Genomic DNA, 19,472 nt, shown 5'->3' on the forward strand with positions numbered 1-19,472 from the left:
TTGTACCCCTCCCTGTTTTTATATTATTTTTGTTTCCTTTCCCTTATGTTTATCTGTTTTGTCCCTTAAAGTCCTCATATGAATTAAGTCATATGATTTTTGTCTTTCTCTGACTGACTAACTTCACTTAGCCTAATACTCTCCAGTTCCATTCACGTTGTTGCAAATGGCAAGATTTCATTCTTTTTGATTGCCGAGTAATACTCCATTGTATATATATACCACATCTTCTTTATCCATTCATCCATTGATTTTTTTGAGGAACCTCCATACTGTTTTCCAGAGTGGCTGCACCAGCTTGCATTCCCACCAACAATGCAAAAGAGACCCTCTTTCTCCGCATCCTCGCCAACATCTGTTGTTGCCTGAGTTGTTCATGTTAGCCATTCTGATAGCTGTGAGGTGGTATCTCATTGTGGTTTTGATTTGTATTTCCCTGATGATGAGTGAGGTTGAGCATTTTTTCATGTGTTGGTTGGCCATCTGGATTTCTTCTTTGGAGAAGTGTCTATTCATGTCTTTTGCCCTTTCTTCACTGGATTATTTGTTTTTTGGGTGTTGAGTTTGATATATTCTTTATAGATTTTGGATACTAACCCTTTATTTGATATGTCATTTGCAAATATCTTCTCCCATTCTGTTGGTTGCCTTTAGTTTTGCTGATTGTTTCCTTCGCTGCGCAGAAGCCTTTCATTTTGATGAGGTCCCAGTAGTTCATTTTTGCTTTTGTTTCCCTTGCCTCTAGAGACATGTTGAGTAAGAAATTGCTGCGGGCAAGATCAAAGAGGTTTTGCCTGCTTTCTCCTCGAGGATTTTGATGGCTTTCTGTCTTACATTGAGGTCTTTCATCCATTTTCAGTTTATTTTTGGGTATGGTATAAGAAAGCGATCTAGGTTCATTCTTCTGCATGTCGCTGTCCAGTTTTCCCAGCACCACTTGCTGAAGAGACTGTCTTTATTCCATTGGATATTCTTTCCTGCTTTGTCAAAGATTAGCTGCCCATACGTTTGTGGGTCCACTTCTGGGTTCTCTATTGTGTTCCATTGATCTGAGTGTCTGTTCTTGTGCCAGTACCATACTGTCTTGATGATTACAGCTTTGTAGTATAGCTTGAAGTCTGGGATTGTGATGCCTCCTGCTTTGGTTTTCTTTTTTCAAGATTGCTTTGGCTAGTCAGGGTCTTTTCTGGTTCCATACAAATTTTAGGATTATGTGTTCTAGCTCTGTGAAGAATGCCGGTGTTACTTTGATAGGGATTGCATTGAATATGTAGATTGCTTTGGGTAGTGTTGACATTTTAACAATATTTGTTCTTCCTATCCAGGAGTATGGAATCTTTTTCCATTTTTTTTTGGTGTATTCTTCAATTTCTTTCATAAGCTTTCTATAGTTTTCTATAGTGTTTAGATTTTTCACCTCTTTGGTTAGATTTATTCCTAGGTATTTTATGGGTTTTGGTGCAACTATAAATGGGAATTGATAAACCACTAGTCAGTTTTATCAAAAAGAAAAAAGGAAGGACCAAAATAAATAAAATCAAGAATCAAAGAGGAGAGATCACAACGAACACAACAGAAATAAAAACAATAATAAGAGAATATTATGAGCAATTATATGCCAATAAAATGGGTAATCTGGAAGAAATGGACAAATTCCTAGAAACATATACACTACCAAAACTGAAACAGGAAGAAATAGAAAATTTGAACAGACCCATAACCAGTAAGGCAATCGAATTAGTAATCAAAAATCTGCCAAAAAACAAGAGTCCAGGGCCAGATGGCTTTCTAGGGGAATTCTACCAAACATTTAAGGAAGAGTTAACAACTATTCTCTTGAAACTGTTCCAAAAAATAGAAATGGAAGGAAAACTTCCAAACTCTTTTTATGAAGCCAGCATTACCTTGATTCCAAAACCAGACAGAGACCCCACTAAAAAGGAGAACTATAGACCAATTTCCCTGATAAACATGGATGCAAAAATCCTCAACAAGATATTAGCTAACTGGATCCAACAATAACTTAAAAAAAATTATTCACCACGACCAAGTGGGATTTATACCTGGGATGTAGGGTTGGTTCAACATCCACAAAATAACATGATTCATCACATCAATAAAAGAAAGGACAAGAACCATATGATCCTCTCAATAGATGCAGAGAAAGCATTTGACAAAATACAGCATCCTTTCTTGATAAAAACCCTCAAGAAAATAGGGATCGAAAGAGCATACCTTGAGATCATAAAAGCCATATATGAATGACCCAAGGCTAATATCATCCTCAATGGGGAAAAACTGAGAGCTTTCCCCCATGTCTAAATATTTATACATCCTTACATATAAGCCTGAATAATTTGGAAGCAAGCAGGGAAATATGATGGTTGTCTTGCTCCACATATTCATTAGGAGTACTTTTAGTAAGTAAGAAGCTTGTTTCCTGTAATGAGCCAGGATCTGTTCACAAGGGGAAGCTGGCTGACATAATCCTGGAGGCACAGATAGAAGTGGTTTCTCCAGATTTCAAGAAGCGATTGTTCCCCTGAGCTCTGTACTTGTCGGACTATATAAGAAAGTGTTAATTTTACTTCCAACCAGTGCATTTTTTAAAAGGGAGGTTGAGAAACTCAGGTATAAGACGTGGATAGCCAGGCATTTGCAAGCCATGTCGTATGAGGAGCAGTAGAAGAAATGGAGAAATAGATAAAAGTGTTATTTATAAAAGTTGTGAAAAGCTGACAGCACTTATCCTATGGTGCTCTGGAAACCAAACCTAGAATACATAAATTTCATCTCATGATAATAGAGAATGTTCAGCAACTCACACAGTTTAAATGGAAGAGATTCTCTCATGAGTAGGGCTGAGTCTTCTCCACCAGATGCTTAAAGACACCTGCAAGGAATTTCCACTTTATATAGAGGATTGGACTAGATGAAGGAAGGTTTCCTGCTTACTCTAAGATTTTGTGATTCTGTCTTCTCATGTGAAGTGATGTAGACAGTTCTGTGTATATAATAAGCAAAGCAGATTTTGTTTGCCTTTGCTCTTAGAATCCCTTCAGTGACATTCCTGCTTTTCTTTCTGAAGTATGAACTTGTGTCTTGGTGGTAGTGATCCCGTGAACACGTAGTTGTGCCCTCTACATCATCTCTAGCTTTGGGCCAAGAATTTTGAACGGAATTCCCTGGACCCCTCTGACTAGGAGACATCAATCTGGAATCTTGTTTACCAGCCTCTGCCTTGTCATCCTTGTCCTATCTCAGGGGCAAGGTGTGTATATCTGTGTTAATCTGAAGGGAGAAAGAGAAGGACTTCTTAAGGCATTTTTATGATTAGAGCAGGGCCTTAATTCAGCATTGTTGTCTCCTATCCCCACCACTGCCTCAAGGTGGGTGGGGATGTTGGCAGAAGAAGTGGCAGGAATAAGGCCAGGAAAGGCACTTTTCTTGATGCTGAAACAGATTCTAACGGCGTCCTTTCCTTGGAGTGGTTGCTGTGAGGTCTCTGTTCCTGCAGGCAAGTGCCTTCCTGAGTGTGTCCCAGTCCTGAGGAGGCTCCGTCTACTCTTCCTGGGTGAAGTTTGGTCAGAGGATTGAGCCAGTAAGCTACAGAGCCTGGAGGTAGTAATTAAGAAGACAGGCCTTGGACAGGCTTTTATTCAGGCTCTGACGCTTACCATGGTTGGGTCTCTTATCTTGCCGGACCATACTTTCCTTATCTGTAAGATGCAGATAACAATACACAGGTCACAGGGTTGTTAGGAAGACGATATGACCTGTATATCAAAAGAGCTTTCCTAGCACAGGGAAATACTCAGTTTTAGTTTCTGTTGTTAGTATTCATGACTATGTCTCTCACTCCTAGGTGGCATGTTCTGGTTTAGAGGAGACTTTATGTCTTTCCCATGATACAGGATCCCATAACTGCTGGAATGACCAGTCCTTATGGACTAGTGCCAGCCTGGGTTTTGATAATGGTCAAGTTCTATGAGGGGTCTGCAGTTTGTAATAAGGATGTTCTCTTAACTGGGTAGTTGATTTTCATTCAGTTATGAATAATTTACTTTTATTGTAACTCAGTACAATCTCTTTGGTCTCTAGAGCATATCTTTTGATTGTATTTATTTTACATTTTCTTTTTTTTTTTACTTAAAAAATTTTTAATGTTTATTTATTTTTGAGAGAGAGACAGAGAGAGAGAGAGAGAGAGAGAGAGAGAGAGAGAGAGGCAGAGAGAGAGGGAGACAGAATCTGAAGCAGGCTGCAGGCTCCAAGGTGTCAGCACCTTTAGGTGTCAGCCCCATCTTGGGGCTCAAACCCGTGAACTGTGAGATCGTGACCTGCACCGAAGTCAGATGCTTAACTGACTGAGCCACTCAGGCCCCTATTTTACATTTTCTATATTTTTTCTTAAAGACATGATCACCTGTGACATAACTGATATATAAATTTTATTTATTTTAAATTTTGTGATATTTGGTGTTTTGGGATAAATGACTGTTTTATTCCCTTAAAAAGTATCAGAAGAAGAAATTACAGCATTCTTTTGTGAGTACTAACAGCCAAGGACGACATGGACAGTTATACCTCGGGCGTCTGGTATAAATCTTCCCACTAACAGATTTAAAAAATGATGTATCCTGAGAAACTTAACAGGAACCCATGGGGGAGAGGAAGGAAAAAAAAAAAAGAGGTTAGAGTGGGAGAGAGCCAAAGCATAAGAGACTGTTAAAAACTGAGAACAGAGGGTTGATGGGGGGTGGGAGGGAGGAGAGTGTGGGTGATGGGTATTGAGGAGGGCACCTTTTGGGATGAGCACTGGGCGTTGTATGGAAACCAAGTCGACAATAAATTTCATAAAAAAAAATGATGTAGACCTTGGAGAAGAGACTGCAATAGCAAATGAAAATACATGCGTTCTACAACTGAATCTTCTTTAGAAAGATGAGCTTTTGGATTTTTCAGGTAGCACACATTTTTTTTTTTTTTTTTTGGTCTCTGTGTACTGTTTAGTTAAAAATTTTTCCCATTGCTCATTTTACACATCATTTCTTCAGCTGATGTGAAGGAGCAAGGATGCATGTGAAGTATTATGGGTATTATGGTTGGGATTGCACCCATTCCAAAGGGGGCAATATCTATACAGCACTCCCTGTTCTCTCATTTGTTTACAACTTTGTAAGTCTTTAGGCAGGTGCAAGAATGTGCGGTTGACTGGTCTTTGGTTAATCTTCTTCTTTTTTTACATTTACTTATTTATTTTGAGAAAGAGAGAGAGAGAAAGAGAGAGAGAAGGGGAGAAGCAGAGAGAGAGGGAGAGAAAGATAATTCCAAGGAGGCTCCACACTATCAGCCTGGAGCCTGACTCAGGGCTCGAATTCACGAATCATGAGCTCATGACCTGAACTGAGGCCAAGAGCCAGACGCTCAACCAACCGAGCCATCCAGGTGCCCCTTGTTAATCTTCTGTCAACAAATCAAGTAGAAAATAAAAATTTAATCTGCACAAATGTTTGTATTTTGCAGCACTGATCTGTACTTTGGGGGTGGCAACATTTTGTAGCTGTTCTACAGTTGGGGTATAAGAAATACCATACGCTTTTGTCCTCTCCCTATTGTAGTATTCTAGTTTTACTTATCTCTAAATCATCTACCATGTGCAAAATACTGTTTAAAAAATTTCAATGAGCAGTCTGTAAATGGGAAATGACTGAAATATTGCTACCTTCTATATTTAATGGTGTAAAAGTTTACATGGTGTAAATTTAAGTATGGAAAAAATTCATAGTTGTAAAGAAGTATCCTGTTAGAGCCTCTATGTTTCTGTTTCTGACAGTTTTTTTAAACCTATTTTTCTAGATTTGCACAAGAGTAGTTTGTTTTTTTTTTTCCCTGAAGTCTCTTGTAGTCACTATTGTAGAGATACAATACTATTCTAGTTCCAGAATAAATGCTATCTGGTTAAATCACCACAAATATATTTAACTCTAAAAGTCACCCGTCTAGTTGAGACAGATTCAGTAACTTATATGATTTTCCTTTTCCAAAATTGCCATTACAATTGAATTAAATGGAATTTCTCCTTTGAAGATACTCTTAGGTGCTGTGGCACTTAAAAATCCATTATCTTTACCTAGTTCTTTATAGTCACTAGTCATCCAAATAACATAAGCTAAACTTCTCAAACATGGAGATAGAATGGAATGGTCCATTGGTAAAGCTTACAGATGGAACTTTTTTTTGTCATCCAATAAGGCTGGATTGTAATTGCATATTCACACCTATCCCCTATCTCTGTGGTTATTCAAGTGCCAGACCTAAAGATCAGTGTTTGGTTGATAATATTATAAGGGACGGTAACTTGTAATCAGTGGATTGTACTTCTGTATACACTATCATTCCCCAAAGAAACTGTCCCTGAACTGGTGTTCTGTGATGACAGAAAGGACGGAAGTTATGGTCTGCTTCTTGGAATAAGATAATTACGTGTGAAAACACCTGCTTCAGGGACTAGATGAGAACCCTGTATAATTGTCATAGACATTGTTCATATGCAAATAGATGATAAAATTCTAGAAAATGGTTTGCTGTCTAAAGAAGTTGGACATCCCACCAGAAATGGTTTTGATTATGTATTCATTTAAATTTCCTTAAAAACTAGTGACAAAGAAAATTTTGGCAAACTGCAGCAGAATCACCATGAATTCAAAATTAGTCAAGTATGAATAATTATAGTTGTGGTATACTGGAAAGATTGCAAAATGTTATAATTTCCAATGACCGCATCTGAGCTCACATGTCAGTAAATAGCCCTGCCTATGGCATCTTTTACATGCCTGTATTACACTACGACATTATAACGTCTGCTTTCTCGTTGGGCTCTCCTCATAGGGACATCCTTCATTTAATGCATTCAACAAACACCGACTGCCCTAGTGTATGGCAGGTGCTGGGGATACAACAGAGAACCAACCAAAGAAAAATACGTGCTTTCTAGAAGATTTCATTTTGGTGTGAGAGACAGAAGTAAAAACTAGATTCATACGCAAAATATATGTTAGATGGGATTTCTCTATAAATATTCATCTCTGCATCACTGCTATCTAGCACAATACCTGGATATAGTAAACACTCAAAAGCTAATCCCTGCTAGAAGGATTTACTTATTTAAAAAACTGAGATAAAACTGACATATAACATTATATTGGTTTCAGGTTTACAACATAATGATTTGATATTTGTGTATATTGCAAAATGATCACCACAATAAGTCTAGTTAAGATCACTACAAAATTCCCTCACCTGTGGCAAGCACTGGTCTGTTCTCTGTGTCTGTGAGTTAGTTTTTATTATTGTTGTTGCTGTTGTTTGTTTGTTTTAAATTCCATATATATGTGAGATCTAGATTAATTTACTTTTATGATTGCTCAGAGGAAAGGAAGCATGATTTTTGAATTTACCATTGCTTTTAATTGTGAACAGCCACTGGGGTCCTGATAGTGGCCCAAAGATACATAGACTTACAGTAGAGGATGATAAAATAGCTTCCAGAATGAAACTGTTATCTATGAGTAAATATCCTGGAAGATTTATTAATTTTGGTGACCTTAACAATTCATATAATTGTATTACATGGTCCAAATGAATGGATGATTTATTCCACCATCTATCTATTTTGGTTTTTGCAACCAGCAGTGAACATAATCCCTCCCCCCTATATACTTCTTTGACCTCATTATTTGTCTTTCATCTTAGTGTGGAGTGTTTAGAGGGATCATGTTAATCAGTTGGTTTTTCCATAGAATATGCAAACGCTTGGCCCTGTCCATTTCTCAGAATTCTAATCATTAGTCAAGATGAACATGTCAAGGTTCAAAGGAAGATATTTTAGAAAAATAATACATAATATTCCTCTAGTTCCATGTGATGGATAGCACTTGGAAATTAGATGAAAGGCGGAGTGTGTAATGAGAATCTAATCTGTACACAGCTCTCTGGAATCCAAGTTTGGGTGGGCTGACCAGAGAAGAAGTCTTTCAAGGATTATGAGGTGACTATTGACAGACACAGCCCAGGGAACATGGCATACTTCCTCATTCACTTCCCAGCCCCCACACTTCTCCTGTCAGGGTCATCAGGTCTTGCCCTGTTCAGGCAATTCTGTGGCACCTCATTCACATACACACAGACATACATAAATAATCCACATAAGTTCTGATTCTTTAGTACAAGAGTATATTTCAAATTACTTGGAAAATGCATGAATTACAAAAGCAATGCATGATCTACCTAAAATATTAGTAAATTAGTGCTTAACCAAAGGCAAAAATCAAAATTATCTGTAATTCTACTATCTAGATATAACCAATTGAAATACTGATATGCACCCTAGTCTTTTTTCTACACTTTTGCAAAATTACATATTTGGTTTTGTTTTTTTTCCCTCCAAAATTGGGATTACTTAGTTGATACAGTTTAGTAACTTGCTTTTTAAAAAGTTAACTCTGGATCACAAACATTAATGCTTACATATTTTTCCATTACATAAAATTACCATAATTTAGCTTTTGTGGGTTACTTAGGTTGTCCTGAATTTTCAATAATATTCTAATAAATATATTAATATACTTCTGCTAGCCGAGGACACAATGTCTTTGCACAGCTGGTGACCACACTGCAAGGAGAGAGGAGAGTTCGAGAAGCACGTGTCATGTTATTCAGGTGTTTTTAATTTGAATGTCTCTAAACAAGGCCCAGCTGTTCTAGGCAATTACATGAAGCATCTTTGTTCCCAACTTTGTTCCCAGTGTCTTGTCTGGGCTCTGAGATTCCTAGGAACATATCTAATCATTAATAGAAAATACATTCATTTAATACTCACAAGGCAAGAGAAATACTTATTCATTCATCCCTGAGCCAACTCCCCATCTCCCAACCCCCAGCAAATAGATTGCAAATTCCGTGGGAGGCAGGCACACGTCTACTTGTATGCCACTCCATCTTTGCCTGGCCCATAGCAGATAATCAATAAATATTTGATTAGTAAAGAAAAAATATAAAGTGAAAATATCTCAATCCAACTACCTGAGTCTTGGCCCTGCTTTCTTCTAAGAGGAACTAGGCTCATAAAGGTTTATTTGTTCTATGCTGTTGGATAACTTGGGGAACAGTGACATAAGAGCCTATACTTGACCCAGGTACTTATTGGATGAGGATTTTTATTTTTATTTTTTTTCTTTTTATTTCCAATTTTTTTTCAATCTTTTTACTTTTGAGAGAGAGACAGAGACAGAGTTAGAGTGGGGAAGGGACAGGGAGAGAGAGGGAGACACATATATGAAGGAGGCTCCAGGCTCTGAGCTGTCAGCACAGAGCTGGATGAGGGGCCTGAACTCATGAACTGTGAGATCATGACCTAACCCTAATCCTAACCCTAAACCTTAACCCTAACCCAAAGTCAGGCGCTTAACCAACTGAGTCACCCAGACATCCCAAGGACTGTGATTTTTTTTTTCTATGTTGAAACTTGGTTGGCCTTATTTAGCTACAGAATGGTTAGGTCTAACGTTTGATACATTATTCCCCTAGGAAATGAACCCAGAATGAAAGAGCCATTTCCCAAGGAATTAGCATGGAATGCAAGATCCTGTTCCTTTGAGTGACAATAAAGCATTTTGGAATCCTTCACTAGTGGATGCTATTGTATTAAAACTTCCAGAAACATTTAAGCCTCAAAATATTAGTTGGTTATGATGGATGATCACATATTTTGCTGTACTTCTAGAAATAGCCTCAATGAATAGAAAATAATACAATTTTATTCATTCTAATACTGAGTACGTTCTAGGTGTCAGCTTTTGTACTGGATATTAGAAAAAAAAAGAAGAAATGCTTACAGATAATAGAGACAAATGCATGATTATCACACAGTGTGGTAAGAGATATAATTGGCTATGGACAGGGGGTTGTGATAGCACAGAAGAAGGAGCAACTCATCTTGGAGCTAATTCATCTTGGTAAAGTTGGGGAAAATGTCATGGAGATGAGCTCATTTTCCATGGGGCTTGAAGGATGGATTGGAGTTTATCAGGCAGAGAAAGGGGACATAGGAGATTAAAATAGAGTTGCACAAGCCAAAGCTCAGAAGGGCAGGGTGCTCCTGGGACAGGTGAGGACTTCACAGCAGTTGGAGCATAGCATATAAAATTGCAGCAGACTTCGGATGTATCATCAAGGAGCCAGCCAGATAAGGAGTTTGTACTTTGTTGTGTAGGTAATGAAGGTTTGGATGAGGGACGTTCATCCTTCAACCATTCATATCAGCCCAAATTAAGACATTTCTTTCTGATAATGGTCCATTAAGAAGACAAGAAAGATGATTTTCTTTTCATTTGGGTTTTAGGCTTTGTTATACCCTCTCTTAATGCTGGTGGTGTAGTGGTCTGACCCTCCCTTAATTTTTCAGTTTCACCTTTGCTTCATTTTCTTTCTTTCTTTCTTTCTTTCTTTCTTTCTTTCTTTCTTTCTTTCTTTCTTTCTTTCTTTCTTTCTTTCTTTCTTATAGCCAAGGTTTTTCAAAGCCCTCTTGTTTGTCTGTTCTGCAACTGTTTATTTGGAAGTCAAAGCTGGGCTCAGTGATTGGACCAGTTCTGACATGTAGCTGGGGCCATTTATGGAACTTATTCCACAAAATGATCTCTTTAACATCACGGGAGGTCAGGAAATGAATACATGAGGCCAAAATCTACATTGTTATTGTTGACCAAGTGGTAGTATAGAGGGGACTCATTTCCTCAGAACCCTTAGAAAATTCCATTGCATTTTTGGAATATTTTAGCCAAGTTAAAGCGAGGGTGAGGAATCAGAGAAGGGAATAAGAAATAAGAAGAAAGCTACCAGTATTGTGGTTACAAAGCAGAAAATTCTAAAAGTAACATTCCAGAACAATACCATTTCCATGTGCAAATTGTATCAGATGCTCTAAATTAATTTTAAGAACCTCTTATCTATAGTTTATCTACACTTTAGTTTATCTGAACTTTAATTGGTTTACATAAATAAACTTTAGTTTTTTTCATTGAAATTTCCAAATGTATGTTGGCTTTGAACTTACTATTCCCAAAAGTAAGAAAAGGTCTGTTCCTGGTCTCATTTTTTTGTCCTCTCTTGAGTCATTCTATTTGTGTACAATTGACTTGCCAAATAAGTTATCATTGTTGTAGTTCTAATGTCAATTTGAACTCAAAGTATCCAGATGTCTACATCAGTGTTTTTGCTACTGTTCATTTCTTTCTGTCAGTATTTTGCAAAATAACATCACTTTGTGGAAAATGAAATGGATGCCCTGTAGCCTAGCTAGTTAAGCTAAACAATTATATGACTAAGAAAATGCCTGTATCAACTGATTTTGTTATTTTGTTTGTTTCTCAGGTGACAATGGCCAACATTGGAATAAATGGAAATCATTCTCTGGAGACTTGTGAAACCACGCTTTTTGCTCTTCGAATGGCAACGTGGAATCAAATTTTAGATCCCTGGGTGTATATTCTGCTACGGAAGGCAGTCCTTAGGAACCTCTACAAACTTGCCAGACGCTGCTGTGGAGTGCATATCATCAGCCTGCATGTTTGGGAGCTCAGCTCCATTAAAAATTCCTTAAAGGTTGCTGCTATTTCTGAGTCACCAGTTGCAGAGAAAACAAATCAGCGAGCACCTAGTTTAATAGAACAGTAAGTCAGTGTAGGTCTAAGACAAAATTAAAAGCGTCGTCAGTATTTCAGTTAATTGGCTAGAAATAGAAAGCCTAACAGGGAAATTCAGACCTCAGCAGTTAGTTTGGGGGCACTTTTGTCAGACTCGGCTTTTGAAATTTGTTAAATTAACTGTATAATTACATCTTTTCACTTGTTTTTGTCAACTGGAGGTAAACACGATGGGATAATTCCATGGGGGAGTCAAATTGAAAAAAAAATTGAGCTTATTTATGTTATTTACACTTTTGGAATGAGTGACTGTGTTGAAACCTAAAGCATTGACTCAGCCTATCTGACAAAGAACATCTCAATACTTACCTTCACAGTGAAATGGCTGATTTGGGGGTCACTGCTCTGCAACTGTTCCTTATAAACGAGGCTCAATGAAGGGGAGCACCCTCACTGTTTGATCTGGTCTGTTACACCCCTCATTATGTTGCTTCTATCTATATATGTATGGTCATGTCACATGGGAGTCACTGTGGCTTTATAGTTATAATGACCTCTCTTACACCAGGTGTGGCTTTCAGGTTGCCTGACTTGGCGAGCCTCTAGAGAATGAGCCTATCCTTGTCATTTTGACAAACATGACTGCTTGCATGTTTTACTATGGAGGTAAATTGTTGTTTGAAGGTTTTTGTTTTGTTTTTTGTTTTCTGGGTTTTTTTTTTTGGCAAGCTATAGATTTGCACGGTTTTCAAGCAATCTCCTTTTTCTCTGAAAATTCTAGTGCACAGTAAGTAGTTTTTAGAGAAACAAAGGCTCTATGTCAGCACATAAACAGGTAATTTGCAGTGTAGCAGATCCTAAGAAACTCTGCCCAGTGATAGGTACAAAGAATGTTGGCAAAGGAGCTCTACTTTGAGCTCTCATTTTTGTATCAGAGAACAAAAGAAACACAATCTATATATAATATTCAAAGACTATCTGTAGCTTATTTGTGCTTTCTACACACACACACACACACACACACACACACACACACAAGCATATGAGAAATTTCTGTTGAAAGCTGGTTCATTAAATCTCTCAGATGGCATCTTTAAAGCCTATGCTACCTGTGTCAAGGGGAAATTGGCAATTAGTCAGGCATTTGGAAATCATTATTATGGTTGACCAAGAGATCAGGGGATGATGATCTCTCCCCAAATTTCCCAGTAATACTTTAGACTTCTTTGCTTGTTTGTATAATTCAACCCCCCAAATTTTAGTAATCACTCAAAATGTCCTGGGGCCATCAGAACATAGGGTAAGCAGTTCTGTTTCATAGTAAGGAAATGTATTTCTGTAAAAGAATTTTTTGCCTTCATTAACTGTGGTCCATTTTAAAACTAACCTTCTCTGTGAGACTGATTTCACATTCCCCAGGAAATCTGTGTGGTTCAGCTAGACTTAAATTATTATATTCACAAGTTTTTGCTTTTGGCTGGTAATTTACATTGGAAGTTGTTAGCTTTTGTGAATTTTGGTAAATTCTTATGAATAAATGAAAAGAAATGAAGCAAATAGTCTCATTAAAGATTTAAAGGAAACTACTTTTTCCAGTGAATTCAAAGAAAGGAAACACGCTCCCCAACACACACAAAAAGGCACATGATATTCTTTGTTTAAGACCAGTAAATGATGAGTAACACAAAGGTTATTCTAATATATAGAACACATAGAAGATGCTCAGTAAATACTTGTCAGTTGAATTGCAGACAAGAATTTTTTGATGCAAAATAAGCATGGAATTGAAAAGTTTTTGTGCATTTTGTTTCAAATGACAGTTACATATCGGTTATTTTGATATATATATATATATATATTTAAATATATATATATAATTTAAATATATATATTTAAATATCCAGTGTATATACTTTAAAAAAGCCATTGCAATTTTTGATTGCTGTTACATTACATGAATGTTCTCGTGTTTCAAGAGCACTTAAAGCCTAGAACTTTTAGATGGTTTAGAGGAGACATTTGTTTCCCATAGCTACTTAAGAGAATGTTGGTTTCCTGGGAACTGAGGCACGAGGAAGCAAAATTTCATCCTTCCTCCTCATGCTGGATAGGATGCTGTAGCAAACACTTCCATGTATTGTGACTCAGGATTCCAGGCCTCTTCTCCTTAAGGCTTCTAAGTAAATGGCATAATGGTTGCTCTATTGCCATGATGTAACCCTGGCCATGTGTATCTGTATTGAAGAGAATTTGTGACATTACCATATGTGGGAATGCATGGGTGTGGAAGGTGTTAGGGAATGACAGGTGAGTCACTCTCTGCATATCCTGGAAGGATTATGTGTATTATCTGAGTGTAGGTTTAGGGCAACTAAGTTGGTTTTATAATGATGTTAAACCCAAGAAATAGACACCAAAAACTGAAAAAGAAATAAAATAAAAGAATATGCATTTACATTGTTTTAGGCTTTTTGTTCAAGGAAAATGAAATAAAGTGAACACGATAATATGCATATATCTGATTTCAGAATTTTATCCCTGTTATTATATATATTTCAGTGTAGTTTGGCATCCTAAGTTGAATAATAGAGTGTAGCATCCATCAGTAACTTTCATATAAATGTTTAATGTGAAAGTACATTTATTAAGATGAGTGGAAATAAATAGCACAAATAGTGGTCAACAGGTTAACCAATTTTGAAATTTTAAGCTCTGTTTAAAACTTATAAAATGTATAACTTAAAAATGTATAATTAGATTACCAGAATAACTGACTTTCCCTTCTCATTGGGTAAAGTAGTATCGAAGCAACTTCACATAATATTTGATCTTATTATTTCTGGGAAATTATTTTATTCTGGGAAAATGGCTTGCAAATGACAGGCTTTTTCTTTTTTTAGTGACTTTAAAAAATGAGCCAAAAAAGCCAATGACATGTGGGTTTTTATGATTATGATACAAAGACAGATAATACTGACTCATAATTAGTTGTAGGTGCATCTCAACGCATCACACGTTTTACTGAGGCTTTAACTAGGTGACAGAAATTTCTAAATTTTTTCCTAAAGGCCAAAAGTTGCTTTTACTTGTTTGTATTGCTGAAGTGCAATACAGTTTGTATTGCTGAAGTTAACCCAAAAGCTAACACATGCGTGCGTGCATACACGTGTGTGCGCGCGCGTACACACACACACACACACACACACGTCTTATGGAATAAATGGTCTTGTTTGCTCATTTTCAGTCTGTAAAAGAAAAAGCTGCTTTATTATTGTGTCTGTTCTGAATTTAGAACCCAGATAAGAGCGCCTGCTAAATACATAGACGAACTTTTTATGAAACTTGCTGCTAGCTTCACCTGTATTGCCATCATTGCTCCAAATGAATAAACTAAGGTCAGAAGATGAAGGATGGGAATGGACATTTTCTTGCTTCTTCAGCTGGGTGTCAGAATATTTTACCACCTGGTAAATAATGTTGGACTTCAACTTGTTACTGATGCATTTTAACAGTAGACGCAAAGTGTGATGTGAATAAATATATTTTGTGTTCTTCATATGTGCTGCACTGTATGAGATTAAAGATGTGTATATTTTGTTGCTTGTATCAGTATGCAACTCATGTAATTTTAGTGTTTTAGCTTAAAACTTCAAACAAATGATTTATAATAAACTTGGACTAGTGTTTATCGAGAATCTATTTTTGGGAAGGTCATATAAAGCTTGGAACTCTTGAATCTAAACTTCTATTTTTATCTATTCGGTGGGAAGAATTTCAACTTGTTTTCTTTATTATCTTTGGTATGTCTCTCCTTCCTACTTTTCTGTGACATTGGCTTTCTTTCTCTTTCTTTCTTTCTTTCTTTCTTTCTTTCTTTCTTTCTTTCTTTCTTTCTTCTTTTGTGGTTCATCTAAGCAGGTCATAATTAAAAAAATTTTTTTCTATGTTTTATTGATTTTTGAGAGACATAGAGACAAAGAGTGAGCGGGGGAGGGGCAGAGAGAGAGAGAGAGAGACACCCAGAGAATCTGAAGCCCGCTCCGGGCTCTAAGATGTTAGCACAGAGCTAACAAGTGTCTGAGCTGAAGTCAGACACTTTACCGATGGATCCAGCCAGGCATCCCAGCAGGTAGTAATTTTGATGGAAATCTGAAAATTTCCAAATGCATCAGGATAGCAGAGAAATGTCTGTGATAACAAATAACCCCCCAAATTCTCACCTATGGCTCCTGTCCATTCAGAAAGGGAGCTCTTTTCATTGTAATGACTCAGAGACCTTAGGTGACAGAGCAACCACCATCCTACATGTTGTTCGCCATGCTACAGGGGAGAAAACACGGCGAATCACGAACTGGCTCTTAGAGCTTCCACCTAGAGGTAAGACATAATACTTTTGTTCACACATCTCTGGCCAAAGCAAGTGATGGCCCTGTGACCTTTAAGGGAAGCAGGTTAGTACAATACTATGATATGCCCAGGAGGAGAACTGAAAATAATTGGTAGACAACACAAATGATTTCCATATCAGGTTATATATTTTCATTCTTGCCTTCCTAATATAATTCGAACCTGAACTTAAATTTTTTTTTTTTTAATTTAAGAGTATCAGGGGATGAAAGCATTTAGGATTCAGTCCTCTGAGTAGCTTATAATCTATAAAGATAAGGGAGAATGAATGCTACATATGTTGTTGGCAATTAATAGAAACGTTAGAAGATAAAAAACCACTATAGAATAAAAAGTGAAAAAAACTTGGTTTTAAAAAAAGGCAGGAAGTGAGACGCTTCTGTGCACTGCCCAAACATTGCCTAAATTGCAGCTCAGTCTGGAATGGCTGCTTTTCCAATAAATGAGGATGCTTGAAATACATTTTTCTCTTTGTACTTTCAGTTTCCTTATGATAGAATATATTTACCTTTGTATATCCCATGCCATTGAATTCTATCAAATGGTCAGAAAATCTAAAGTAGTATAATAGCCCTAGAGAGAGATTAAACTATTCTTTTTCTCCAAGTAAGAACAGTCCCTTCATTTCCAACCTAAACATGAAGTATATAAAACAAATCAGGGGTGCCTGGGTGGCTTAGTTGGTTAAGCATCTGACTTCAGCTCAGGTCATGATCTTTGTGAGTTGGAGCCCCACGTCAGGCTCTCTGCTGACAGCTCAGAGCCTGGAGCCTGCTTCAGATTCTGTGTCTCCCTCTGTCTCTGCCCCACCCCCACTCACGGTCTGTCTCTCTCTCTCTCTCTCTCTCTCTCTCTCTCAAAAATACATAAAGATTAAAGAAAAAAATTAAAAAGAAACAAATCAGAAACCTGGCTAAAATTAAATCATAATCTTGAGATGTACGTTCATATTTACCAAGTATTTTGTTCAAAGCTGCCAGAGGGAAAGAATTGCAAAGATTGCAATTATAAAGAATTTCTGGGAGAGCTGCCTTTCTGCCTGCAAAAATACCACCTGCACACAATATGATGAAGATACGCTATACAATAAGAGAAGCGTGAAGATTTTTATGCTGTCAAAAATCTCACATCCATTAAACATATTTTTAGTTAGCAATCTAGATAGTTTATGAAATAAAAATGAAAATGTCATTTTATATATACTGTACATCTTATAGTACAGTAGGGGCAGAATTATTGAAATTAAAGGAACCATATTTTGGATTTGAAGTGCACTTTACATTTCCACTTACAAAAGCATGGAAACTCTTAGGTATTTAATAACATTTGAGTTATTTTTTAAAAATATCTGATTGGTAAAACCCCAAACTAACAAAATGACTTCTGTTGTTGTAGTACTGACTTTCCCATGTTAAATAAGGCAATCCTATCCTTGTCTACACCTAAATAATGAGATTCTACTAGATATACTCTTGTGTTGTGAAACTTGTGGATTTCAACAACCCATTTTGGTACATACAGAGTATTCTTCTTAACAACTAACTACTCTTACATAATGCAAGTGTTCCGTGATGTAGATAACAATTTTTCTGTTGAAGGAGAGCTGTTTTTGTTTTTGGTTATTTGCCTCTTTCAAATAACGCTATTTCAACACATATCCTTACCCTTTGTCATGTTCTGTGGGATCGCTAGGTAAAGGGCACGTGTATTTTCCATGTCCATGGAAACTGCCATATTGCAACATATGTACTCCCATTCTCTTCTTCTTCTTCTTCTTCTTCTTCTAAAAGTTTATTTATTTATTGAAATAGAGGGAGAGAGAGAGAGAGAGCACATGGAAGGGGCAAAGAGAGAGAGAGGATCCCAAGCAGACTTCACACCATCAGTGAGGAGCCCAATGCAGGGCTTGAACTCATAAACCTTGAGATCGTGACCTGAACTACCCAGGCGCTCCCTCCCATTCTTTTCTTAAGAAAAGGCCCTATTCTTGACACCACCTACTGTTTATTTCAGCAATCTTTTTATTGTCACCCATGTGATTAGCAAAAGTAAATCATATTTAATACTTTGTTATGTTACTTGTATTTCCCATTGCGAATGAGGCTGAGCATCTTTTCATACCTTTATTAGTCATTTCCACTTCCTCTGTAAATTTTCTGTTCCTGACCTTTCTTTTCAATATGTTACTATTATTTTTTTCTTACTGACTTGGAGGAGGGCTGTGTTTTTTAAGGATATTGTTTTAGACAGCCTGGGCTGCTATCACAAAGTACCATAGACTGACTGCTTAAACAAGAGAAATTGATTCCTCACAGTTCTGGAAGCTGAGAAGTCCACGATCAAGGTGCCAGTCAGTGAGGTACCTGGTGAAAGCTGTCTTCCTAGCCATCTTCTTGCTGTATCCTCACACAGTGGAGAAAGGGGGGAAATTGAGGGGGAAGGAGAGAGAGAGAGAGAGAAGAGAGAGAGAGAGGCAAAGAGAGAGAATAGACAGAGAGAGAGGTCTCAAAGGTACAAATCCCATCATGAAGATCCCACCCTCCTGACCTCATCTAAACCTAGTTAGTTCCCAAAGGCCCATCTTCAAATACCATCACACTGAGGAATAGGCTTTAATATCATGAGTTTGGGGGTGGGGGTGGACACCATTCAGTCCATACCAGACTTTATCTTTTTTTTTAATTTTTAAAATGTTTATTATTTTTGAGAGAAACAGTGCAAGCGGGGGAGGGACAGAGAGAGAGGGAGACACAGAATCTGAAGCAGGCTCCAGGCTCTGAGCTGTCAGCACAGAGCCCGATGCAAAGCTCAAATTCATGAACTGCGAGATCATGACCTGAGCGGAACTTGGATGCTTAACTGACTGAGCCACCCAGGTGCCCCTATTTTTTACCAGTGTTACAAATACTTTTCTCCCAGGCTGCTATTTTCTTCTGACTTGAAGGTATCTTTCACCATACTAGAGTTCTACATATTTACTTAGGCAGAACTAACCTTTCATGGATTCATTGTTTTGTTTCTTGTTTAGAAAGACGTTCTGTTCTTGGGGTGCCTGGGTGGCTCAGGGGTCTGACTTCAGCTCAGGTCATGATCTCATGGTTCATGAGTTCGATCCCTGCATAGCGCTCTGTGCTGACAGCTCAGAGCCTGGAGCCTGCTTCAGATTCTGTGTCTCCCTCTCTCTCTCTGCCCCTCCACCATTCTCTCTCTCTCTCTTTCTCTCTCTGAAAAATGAATAAACCTAAAAAAAAAAAAGACATTCTGTCCTCAAAGATTATAAACATATCCCCATATGCCATTTTCTACAGAGTTTTGTTTTTTATCTTTAGATTTTGTAGTTTTCATGGAATTCACTTATTTATT

The 19,472-nt window shown here is 37.4% G+C and overlaps 1 protein-coding gene across 1 annotated transcript in view; it reads left to right on the forward strand.

The window, feature by feature from the left end:
• Positions 1–15,397, forward strand: part of PTGFR (prostaglandin F receptor) — a 51,971-nt gene extending 36,574 nt beyond the window's left edge. The window contains exon 3 of the mRNA XM_043575369.1: positions 11,431–15,397. Within this exon, the coding sequence (XP_043431304.1) occupies positions 11,431–11,733 (303 nt within the window). The 3' untranslated portion in view covers positions 11,734–15,397. The remainder of the gene's footprint in view (positions 1–11,430) is intronic.
• The last annotated feature ends 4,075 nt before the right edge of the window (positions 15,398–19,472 follow it).

This window comes from Prionailurus bengalensis, chromosome C1 (genome assembly GCF_016509475.1).
Source record: "Prionailurus bengalensis isolate Pbe53 chromosome C1, Fcat_Pben_1.1_paternal_pri, whole genome shotgun sequence".
NCBI classification, from domain to species: domain Eukaryota; kingdom Metazoa; phylum Chordata; class Mammalia; order Carnivora; family Felidae; genus Prionailurus; species Prionailurus bengalensis.